At 57.6% G+C, this 10,741-nt stretch overlaps 1 protein-coding gene across 1 annotated transcript in view; it reads left to right on the forward strand.

Annotated features, from left to right (window-relative positions):
- Nucleotides 1–7,048, forward strand: part of PADI3 (peptidyl arginine deiminase 3) — a 34,410-nt gene extending 27,362 nt beyond the window's left edge. Inside the window, exons 12-16 of the mRNA XM_075562472.1 lie at nucleotides 1,530–1,674; nucleotides 1,771–1,873; nucleotides 3,989–4,068; nucleotides 4,857–4,982; nucleotides 6,815–7,048. Coding sequence (XP_075418587.1) covers nucleotides 1,530–1,674; nucleotides 1,771–1,873; nucleotides 3,989–4,068; nucleotides 4,857–4,982; nucleotides 6,815–7,048 — 688 coding nt within the window. The remainder of the gene's footprint in view (nucleotides 1–1,529; nucleotides 1,675–1,770; nucleotides 1,874–3,988; nucleotides 4,069–4,856; nucleotides 4,983–6,814) is intronic.
- The last annotated feature ends 3,693 nt before the right edge of the window (nucleotides 7,049–10,741 follow it).

A 10,741-nucleotide genomic window follows, 5' to 3' on the forward strand; every position in this document is an offset into this window, starting at 1 on the left:
ATGGGGAGATCGCAGGCCCTGACAATGCCAAAATGACCCCGGCATCTGGTGTCATCCATCCCCCAGACTTTTCAGACACCCCACCCGGCCAGCACACGCGGGTCAGCGTGAGGGCAGACTGCCTGTGGTGCCCGCCCGCTGGGCGGACAGGAAGGTCTCCACTTTGGGCAGTGGGCCAGGGGAGGATGTGCGGGAACCTCACAGGAGGGAGTGGGACTTGACCCTGAACGAGAGGCAGTCGGTGGCCGAGTCTACCCGTGCGTACCCAGAGCTGCAAGTCTCTGCTCTCCTGGGAGAGGTCACATGCAGTCAACGCGTGTGTGTGCCTCTCGTCGCTGACTAACACTGGGCGGCTTCCTGAGAGGAGAAGGGAGGTGTGGGTCATAAAAAGAACAAAGGCAGTGACCCAAAGAGAACGATGTGTCCGGGGCCTCGATGGAAGAGAAAGAAAGGGCATCAGACTGTGAGGTCGTGGGCCGTGGAGGAGACCAAGCAACGGGGCCAACCAAAGTCTGCCAGGCTGTTAGAACAGACCCCTCAAAACCAAACCCACTGCCACCAAGCCGGTTCCCGCTCAGAGCGACCCTATAGGACAGGGTACAATGGCCCTGGTGGGTTTTCGGGACGGTAACTCTTCAAGAGCCAAGCTTTGGGGGGGTGGGGGTGGTTGACCCATTGTCATCACGTTGACATCACTCATCCTGACCGTGGGGTTTCTGAGACCCCGAATCTACATGGGAGCAGAGAACGAGGTGCGGGGGCGCGCGAGGTGGCTCAACTTTTGCCTGACAGCACAGACAGGACTCCTTTTAGGAGGGGGTTAACTGCCACCAAATACATGACCCTACAGAAAGGGGTCCTGTGGGTCATGCCATTCAAAACTTTAGAAGGCCAATTAGGAAGAGAGTTTAAATTCACTGACATGAAACGATGGGGGTAAGAGGCCTCTCTGGGTGATCTTGTACACTTCGCTGATGTCCAAAGAGGTGAGGCTGCAGTAAGAGGCATATAAGCTAGATTTAGGAAGAACTGTCCAGGCCCAGGGATTTGAATGTGAAGTCAGTCTCCCAGAATAGATGAGACTAGGCCGGAGGACTCATTTATCTAGTGGGGCTTGGTGGGCCCTGGACTGTGTCTGCCTTCCTGAAAACCCACATAGTGGTTGGTTACGTGTTGAGCTGCTATTCACAAGGTCAGCAGTTTGAAACCACCAGCCGCTTGGTGGAAGAGAGAGGAGGCTTTCTACTCTGTGGCAGCCCTTCTCCTCTGCTCTGCAGGGTCACTAAGCATCAGATCAGCTATACAGTTGTGACTGAGGTTGTTGTTAGGCCCCCACGAGTGGATTCGGATTCATGCTGCCCTAACGATGCCGAGGGCTGCCCACGCTGTGACATGCGTGTATGCATGCAATTTCACATATGCATGTTCCTGTATTTAAAATTCAGATATTGCAAACCCCTTGAACCCGCACCATTCCATGCTGCTTAGATTTTTCAATTGCCTGACTTTTTTCAAACCCGTGGCCCCAGGTCGAGCGGCCGCAGGGTCACCCAGGTGGTGCGGGACTTCCTCCACGCCCAGAGGGTGCAGCCGCCCGTGGAGCTCTTCGTGGACTGGCTGGCGGTGGGCCACGTGGATGAGTTTCTGAGCTTTGTCCCTACGCCTGATGAGAAGGTAAGGGCAGAGGGGTGGGGGTGGGGGGGCTGCCCTGCAGGACCGGACAGGGCCCTGCACTCTGGAACCTGACCTGGCTCTATCCCCTCCAAACAGGGCTTCCGGCTGCTGCTGGCCAGCCCCAGCGCCTGCTTCCGACTCTTCCAGGAAAAGCAGAAGTGGGGTCACGGCAGGGCGTGCCTCTTTGAAGGGGTTGTAGGTGGGTAAAAGTGGCCCCTGCTCCTAACAGCCCCCTATCTACTGCGAGGCACGCCTGGACTTGGAAAAGGGACGGCAAACGGGAAAACCAGGCTGCGGTCCAGGACGTGCGACCCCTCTCTCCAGACGCCACCCACCCTGCCCCATTCGGCCCCCTTTCCCAACCCCGGGCCCCTGGGTGCCCTGCAGAGATGGAGGCCGGAAGCTCAGAGGAAGCGTGGTGACACAGGGTGGGGGCAGGGGGGCGGTTCCCCCACCCACCCCGACACGTGACTGGTGCTTCTGGCCCGGGGACTCTGCACTCATGGATTAAGAATTAGAGCTTTGTCTTTTGTAAGCGAAAGCCACCGATTGATGTAGTGCCTCTTGGGGACTTGGGAGTTTACTCACAAACAGGCCCACCTCCCGGAGCCTGGGCTGACAGAGGGCTGGGCTCAGGGCGGCACCAGCATCTCAGGGTGGGACCGGATGGCCATGCTTTGGGCTGGTCCCAGCCAGACACATTGTGTGAACTTGGTGGTAGGGGAGAGCCGGCTGCTACCCCCTGATGCTGGACCCTCGCACATCCCACAATACTCTGCAATACCCCGACACACCACCAGGGCATGGCCTCCTGCAGCCTCAGGGCCAGCACACCTTCCTGTACACCCCCTGTGATCTGCACAGGAGCCTGGGAGAGGGCCCCTCTGTTACCTCTGTCACTCCCCCAAGAATCAGCGACTCAGAGAAGGGGGTGGCTGACACAGAGGCCTCAGCAACAACTCCAGAGCTGGGACTCCACCGCAGCGGTGACTGCAGAGGGGTGGAGGGGGTTCAGGGACCCCCAGGTGTGCGGGGGAGCCCTCTCTCTTGGTGTAGACTTGGAGTCCTTTGATGCGCCCAGGATCTGTTAAAATCAAGGCCCCGTTTCCTAACTGTGTGACTCTGGGCGAGTCCCTTTCCCTCTCTGAGCCTCAGTTTCCCCATCTGCCTTTGAGTCATTGCAATCCCGTGCGCAATGAGCCGAGCTGAGCATTTCCTGGTCCAGTGCCGTCCCCTTGATTCATATCAGATGGAGCCACTGGGAATTTGTAGGGTTTTCACTGGCTGATATCTAACGTCGATCCTCAGGCCTTTCTTCCTGGTCTGTCTGAGTCTGGAAACTCCTGAAACCTGTCAGCATCCTGACAACATACAGGCCTCACTGACAGGTCGGCGGTGGGTGGTGGGCGGTGGGCATGGGACTGAAATCCAGGCTCCTTCTGGGGCTCAGTCCCTAGCCCTGAAAGGCCAGACACTGGCTGTATCACCCCTGCCTCCTTCCTTGCTGTGCACCTGTGCGGCTGCCAGAAGCAAGCAGAGAACTCTGTGCCATTGAGTTGATGCCAACTCATGGTGATCCTATAGGACAGGGTAGAATTACACCTGTGGATTTCTGAGACTGAGACTCTTGACAAGAGTGGAAAGCCCCGTCTTTCCCCTGTGGAGCAGCTGGTAGTTCCCAACTGCTGACCTTGCAGTTAGCCTCCCACCATGTACCCCACGACCCCAGCAGCGCTGCAGGGAGGGTGAAAGGAGAGGCTGGCTGGGGCCTCATAGGGCCTGTGCACAATTGTGCTTCGCAAGTGGCAGCCTTGGGGCCATGAGCTGTCAGCTCTGACACCCTCTTCCTTGACCAGCCCCATCTCCACCGGTACCCCATCAGGCAGGCAAGGCAAGCTGGGCCTCTGGGGACCTTCTTGGCCATGTGCTCACCACCTGGGGGCAGGGACAGGACCCAATGGTGTCCAACTCCCCACTAGCCAGAAGCCCAGGACTCACCCCCAATGTCCTGGGGGCCTTGTGAGCACCCAGTCCAAGGTGGCAGCACTTCTCATGAACTCCAACACAGGTGTCATGCACAGCCCAGGGACAGCCTGCCCCTCATGCACCTCAGCCCCCCCCCCCCGCCCACCATACAGAGTGGCCAAGCCAAGCCCTGCTGGGCAGTGCCCACCCAGCATCAGGATGAGGCAGAGAGCTGCTGACTCACCGGGCAGTAGCTTTGCCATGACCTTGGCCTGCCTGATTCCCAGAGCAGGTGGCCCTCACTGCTGGCTTTGCTCCTGCCCCTCTCTGATGCTGCTCTCCCCTTCAGGTGACGGGAAGGTCAGTCCCATCTCCATCAACCAAATCCTCTCCAATGACAGCCTCATCAACTACAATAAGTTTGTGCAGGTACAAGCTCAGTGGTTCCTGGTTAAAGGGAGGGCATGGGTGGGGGCGGGGCAAGAATGGAAGTCTGGGGTTCACAGGCTCCTGGCAGCTCAGGCTGGAAAGTGCTCGGGGCGTCGGGCACATATGCAGAGGAGAAGCAATCCAGGCAGATGGAAGAGCATGGGTGCTCATGCTGAGCCTGGGGTGGAATACGGGGCCTGGAGTCCAGGAGGAGAAGGGAAGGCCAGGGCACGTGAAGCCCCGCGGTCTGGTCCGCTGGCAGGACTTCGGCTGTGACTCTGGGCGATGCCAGGCCATCAGAGGAGGGAGCTGCTCTTGCTTACGAGGAAACACACTCTCTGTTTGCTGTATGCAGGGACGCGTCATTGGGCAGGTCCAGCAGGAAACAGGTAGCACGTCAGGCTGGGAAACTGGGGGCATTTAATGAAGGGCTCGTTTGTCCCTGGACCCATCTGATGGACACCCCAGTACAGAGGTGGAGCCAGTGATCAGGAAGGAGGTGGGCTGAGAGACACGTGCATGATGGCCAGTGACCAGAGGGTGTTTTAAGCCATGGAGCTGAGTGAGACCCCTGCGGGAGGGAGGCATGGGAGCAGACTAGGGGGCAAAGATGGGGCCCTGGACCACTCCCATGTTCAGTCGTTCTGGAGGATAAGACTTGGGCAGGGGTGGGCAGAAAGAAGGTTCGCTTGGACAGTGACCTGCAGGCACTTGGACATCCCTCTCCCCTGGGGGACCCCCCCCACACACTGGCAGGGTGTCCCCAACTCTACTTCCTCACCTCCCAGAGCTGCATCGACTGGAACCGCGAGGTGCTGAAGCGGGAGCTGGGCCTGACGGAGCACGACATCATCGACATCCCCCAGCTCTTCAAGACGGACCGGAGAAAGGCAGCTGCCTACTTCCCGGACTTGGTGAGGCAGGGGTGGCAGGGGTACCCACTGGTGTGCCAGAGGACTAGGCATTTGGTCTCACGTGTGTCTGGGACTGGTGGCTGGTGGCAGGTGGCAGGGAGAGCAGACAGGAGAACCACCAGTCCAGTATGGTCGCTGCAGAGTGCTCAGCGGCTTGAGCTCAATCAAGGGCCTTCAGGGACCTGCACGATCTCTGTGGGGTGAACAAGTAGTTGCCTGTGGTTCTGTGAAGTGCGTGGCATGCTTCCTGTCTCCTGACTCAAGGCTGCTCAGTGACTCCACACTAGTGGGGGTGCCCTGTGGGGTGTCCTGCTCTCATGGGGCTTCCAGGCAATCTGCTAAGGGGACATACGCTTCACCCTAATGTGGGCCTGTTGCTATGATTTAGTACATAAAGCACGGTGGGCCTTAAGCCTTAAGCAAGGGCTTACTTGTGCTTACTGACTATTCTGTGGTGAACAGTAAAAAGCAGGTGAAACGGTTCACTACAGATTAATAAGTAGGCACAAGTAAGCCCGTGCTTACCTTGCTTACTGGGTCCCCTGCCCCTGTCAGGGACTGTCAACTTGAAAAGAAGCTCTGGTTCTCTGGGAAGGCGCTGTGGGGCTGGGGCAGAGACAGGTGCCGGCCAGACCTACAAGCCGAATCTTGTGATGTGGTTGTGAAATCATTTGTTACTTTGCCTTTTGGGGCATGGGACACTGTGACAAAGTGACGGGAGACTTCAGAGGCAGGCAAAGCACTCTGAGCCTTAGAGGTAGGCCCGGGGATCTGAGAAGACTTCATGGAAGAAGTGTCCTTTAATGGAGTGAGCTGGGAAGGCTTAGCCTCTGGTGCTTGTAGAACTTGAGCAAGCGTCTGAACCAGCTGTGCGGCTGGAGGCCCTGCCTGGTCCTGCGGCAGCAGCTCTGGGGTGATGTTGACGCGTACCTGAGGACCACACATGGAGCGGCACTGCACTAGATCACCAAGCGCCCCTTCCGACCTCCATCCTCCGAGGGGTGCAACTCACCCATCTTCAGAGCCACCTGGGGAGCCTTCTACACCCCCCCCCCCCCACACACACACACTACTTCATCTCTCCTCCGCTCTCCCTTTTATGGCTCATCTTGGGTGGCCTTGATTTCCCCTACTGCAACAAAGCCTCTTGTCACCACTTCCTTCGTTGTGGTTAAGGCAGCCTTGCAGCGAGTGTCTATACGCAAGAAGGGGTGCACAGGTTCAGGCTCTTGTGTTTCCAAGGAGCGGAGGGCCACTCAGGCTGGCTTAGCCAGAGAGGGACGCAAGATACCTGCCTGGAGGGATGATATGAAGCCAAGGGCGGAGGGTCTGTATGTCTGTCCCACTTCCTCAAGCTCAGTTCCCATTGCTTCTCTGTCCCTGGAGACGAATGTGAATATGGTCACCCATGGCAGATGCAGAGCCAGGCAGAGGGCGACTCCCCTCCCCCACAAGGTCGACTCCGTCTGTCGTGGAGAGGGGATCCGATCAGTCCATCGTGGGTTGGACATCCTCCTCTCCTGGGGTCCCCTCAACACACACTGGTAGGGTGTCCTCAACTCTACCTCTCCATCCCCCAGAGTCTGGTCCCATCGGCTAAGCCGCAGAGTTTGATTTCTGCAGCAGCAGCAGGGAGAGCGCTGTAGGCGTGCACAGTGTAACAGAGATCTCACTAGCCAAGGTCCCATCCCACACCGCAAGGCACGGCCACTACAAACTGCCAAGGCCACTCAGAGCCGAGCCGGAGCTCCTAGTGCAGCCAAATGAGGGTGAGGAGGGGCCTGAGAGCCTGACAGTAAAATACTGCCTCCCTCACCGTCTCCGGCCTGCAGGTGAACATGCTGGTGCTGGGCAGGTTCCTGGGCATCCCGAAGCCCTTCGGGCCCCTCGTCAATGGCCGCTGCTGCCTGGAGGAGAAGGTGCGGTCCCTGCTGGAGCCGCTGGGCCTGCACTGCACCTTCATCGACGACTTCACCCCGTACCACATGCTGCACGGTGAGGTGCACTGCGGCACCAACGTGCGCCGGCAGCCCTTCCCCTTCCCGTGGTGGAACATGGAGCTCTGAGCCGGCCCTCCCAGCATGCTCTCCTTCTGGGGCCCACTGATGGAGACTGAGACAGGTTCCTGAGCAAAAGCATCAAGCGACCCCAAGCTTCCCGATGGAACCCGATGCCAAGGGAGACCTGTCTCTAGTAGAAGCCTTTTCCTAACACTGCCCACCCCTCACCTGCACCCCATTCGGTTCTCAGATGTGCCTTGCCGGGGCCTCTTAAGAAGGATCTTATCTCTCGTGGCCTCTCATGAGGATCAGTATGACGCACAGGGACTCCCCCAAGCATCCCTTTCCCCATCTCCAAGTCCCTCATTTAGGGGAAAATTCACTTTAGGGCTCAGAAACCTCAATGCTCCTCATCTGCTGCCTCGGCCCAGCCTGGGCATCCTAGTGGAAGAAAAACCCAGGATTCTGGCTGCTGGCTCCCCACTCTGTAGAGAAGAGCTCCCAGACTGGACCACTCCACTTAGGAATGGGGACTTCTTCTCAAAGCCTCAGACCTAGGGAAGGAGCGGGGGTCCGATTCAGTCATAGCAGAGCCATCCTTTCAGCCCCCCAGCACCCAACCAGATATTGAAATCCGTACCCCGTCCACCTGGTGCCCAGCTTCCCAGGAAGCGAGTCTTAGAAATGTGCTGAAGGGTAAGAATGGCCCGTCATCTGCTATCAGACAGCCCCTGGAATCTCTTGGAGGTGAATGTTGATGGGGTCTCCCTGGAGGCTGGGAGACTGTGGATGCGGAGTGAAACAGGTCCTTCATCGTGTATAGGGGTGATCTTCATGATCCTGCCTTCCCGGGACCCTGAGTCCTCTCTCTGCAGGATGGGGACCCTTGCTGAATCAGCCCAGACTTTCTGGTGACCTCTCATCAGCATTTCCATATCCTGAGCCTCAGGATACGGGGGTCTGAGAGGGGCCACATCCACGGGGCCGCGCACAGCCCTGGGGGCGTGACCTTCTCCTAGAGCAGTGAGGTGGGAGTAGGGAGGGATGGTTTCCTCAGGATGTGTGTTGGCTACTGGTGTGTTCTGTGTGGGGAGAGCTGTGTTCCCATCATGGGCTAATAAATTAACGAAAACTAATGGCTTGGGTGGAATTGGGGCCCTTCTTGGGGTTTGACACAGACAGCCTCCCAGTTCCTGCCCCCCCCCTCCCAGGAACTTGGGCTGGACATCAAGTGCCCAAGCCCACCTTTGTATCAGCCTGCGGCTTTGCCTGATCTTGGCCCCAGGATGAGCTAAGGGGGTCACGGGCCGTGGTGCAGATCAAAGCAAGCCCCAGGAAAGTGCCAGGCTGTCAGCAGGGCACCCTGTCAGCAGGGCGTGGCTGGCTGTTGCTGGCTGTGGCCGTGGGGAAACCATCTGTCCATCCGCAGCATATGTGCAAACCTGCTGGGAGCCCTTGCCCTTAGCCTTAGCCTCCTCCCTGCCCCAGGGAGACCACCCAGCCTTACAAAGGGCCCTGGGCCCTGGTGCTGAACCTCGAGATGTCACTGCCCCCAGCTGCTTGTTCTCCTCAGAAGTGCGAACAGGGAACCGACCACATGCCAGCGGTGCAGAGACAAGAGGGGATGGACAGTTTCCTCCCCAAGACTGGCTTGGGGTCTTGAGGATTGATGGCCTGCATTTCCGACAAGACCAGGTTGTTTGTTCTTCGCTCTTTTGCTCTGATAGCTGATCTTTAGGCTTGTGGTTTATTAAGCAAGAAACCCAACTGATTGTTAAACCTGTGGTGTATTAAACAAGAAACCTAACTGATTGTTAAACCTGTGGTGTATTAAACAAGAAACCCAACTGATTGTTAAACCTGTGGTGTATTAAACAAGAACCCCAACCTAACTCTTTGCTGCCAAGTCGATTTCGACACATGTTGACCCCATAGGACAGTGACTGGCTCACCGAGGTTTCCCAGGCTTCACGTCGTTCTGGGCGCAGGCTGCCTCTGCCATCTCTTAGGGAGCAGCTGGTGGATTCGAACCACTGACCTCTGTCATTAGCCGAGTGCTGAAGCACTGTGCCGCAGGGGTCCTCGATGAAACATGCACATCGAACGTGTTCCATCGCGGTCCCTGGTGTGGAATGAGTGGCTGGCACTCTGTGCCTTACCTAAACTCTGGCGAGGCAGACTCTCCGAGTGCCACGAAAGAAAGCCTGCCCATCAGCTTCCCCAAAGACCACAGCCCAGAAACACTGCAGCAGCGCTTCTGTCAGGTGCGGGCCGCTGCGGGTCAGACTTCGTTAGATGGCAGTGTGCTTGTGTGCACGGGGGTGTGTGCACGTCGCGAGACGGACAGCTAGCGAGCACGTGGCATCCCCTTTAAGTTCGCCAGTGTATGCAGCCATCACTACCATGGGTTCCAGAATGTTCCATCACTGTGAGACAAGCAGCGCTCCCTACCCAGGGTTCTTCTTCCCTCTCCCCTCCCTCCCGTCTCTGGTGGGGGCGCTGTGTGCAGCAAGCTCCAAATGACCCAGCGTGACCGAGCAGAGCTGCCCCCTCGGGCTTCCTAGCTTGTCATTTGCGGGGGCTGATTTTCCTCAGCCTGAAGGGCCCACGGTTCCTGAACACGCTCGGATATGAACAATCCGCCAAGTGGGGACTGGGGATACACACGTGTTCTGAAAGGGGATGGGGTGGGGTGTGAAGCTGGAAGGACTTGGGAAACAGATCCAGTAGCGCTCGGAAGAGAGAGCTTTAGATCAAGAAGTAATTATATGTCAAGAAAACATCCAGCCCAGTCCAACTCGAGTCAATAAATCTGATACTAATCCATAAGTCCCTCGTCAGACACACGCAGACACATCACAGGCCGGTGTGTGCAAAGTCATGTGAATTTGAGGTCGGTGGAAGCATGGCAGGGCTTAGGCAGCCCTTGGGGTGTCCAGCAAGCAGGAAAGTCAAGGCAGAGAAGGGGAGGTACCCTGGACCCTCCTTATGAGAAGGCCAGCCCTATAAGGAGGCCCTATCAGGCTGTGACCTGATAGACAGGCTAGACTCCGCCCCTAGACTTTTATATACCCTCAAGTGGACATGGAATCATACAACTGCCACACATGGCAATGTGGCTCTCTAAAGGCAAGTTCCCCCAAACTGAGAGGCTGAGAGAACTTTAGCTTCTCTCACCCTCAGACACCGCAGACTGGCTATAGGCCCCAGTGCACCTCGGCCTGCAGGCAGGAAGTCCCGGAAACCTTCTGCCTCTCCAGTGTGCCCCTGTGCTCCAGGTTGGTGTGGGCCACAGGGTGGCCCAGGACCCCACTCACATGCAGAGGAAACCAGGTGCCCCACCAAGTCCACTCAGACCTATGTCACCCATGGTATGTCAGGCTGGTTTTCCACAAGTAGATCCCCAGGCCTTTCCTCTAAGGGACCTCTTAGCGGCTCGCAGCTGAGCACATCGACTCTGCGCACCATCCAAGGACGTCCACTTCCAGGGGGCCCTGGAAATGGCATTCACCTGCCCCCGAGCCAAGGGCAGAGGTGGTGCATGGCCCGCCTGCTGATGTGGACCCGCTACGACTGCAACGCATCCCACAAACAGGTGCTCTGCACAATGCAAGCTCGTTCACAAACAGACTTGCCATGGGTCTCCTGGGCTAAAACCACCATGTCCCAGGCCTGGGTCCCTCTGTCTGCTCCCGGGGAGAACCCAGTCTCTTGTCTCGGCCAGTTTCTAAGGAGCCCAGATGGTGCAGTGTTTACGTG

This window comes from Tenrec ecaudatus, chromosome 1, assembly GCF_050624435.1.
Source record: "Tenrec ecaudatus isolate mTenEca1 chromosome 1, mTenEca1.hap1, whole genome shotgun sequence".
Lineage (NCBI taxonomy): Eukaryota > Metazoa > Chordata > Mammalia > Afrosoricida > Tenrecidae > Tenrec > Tenrec ecaudatus.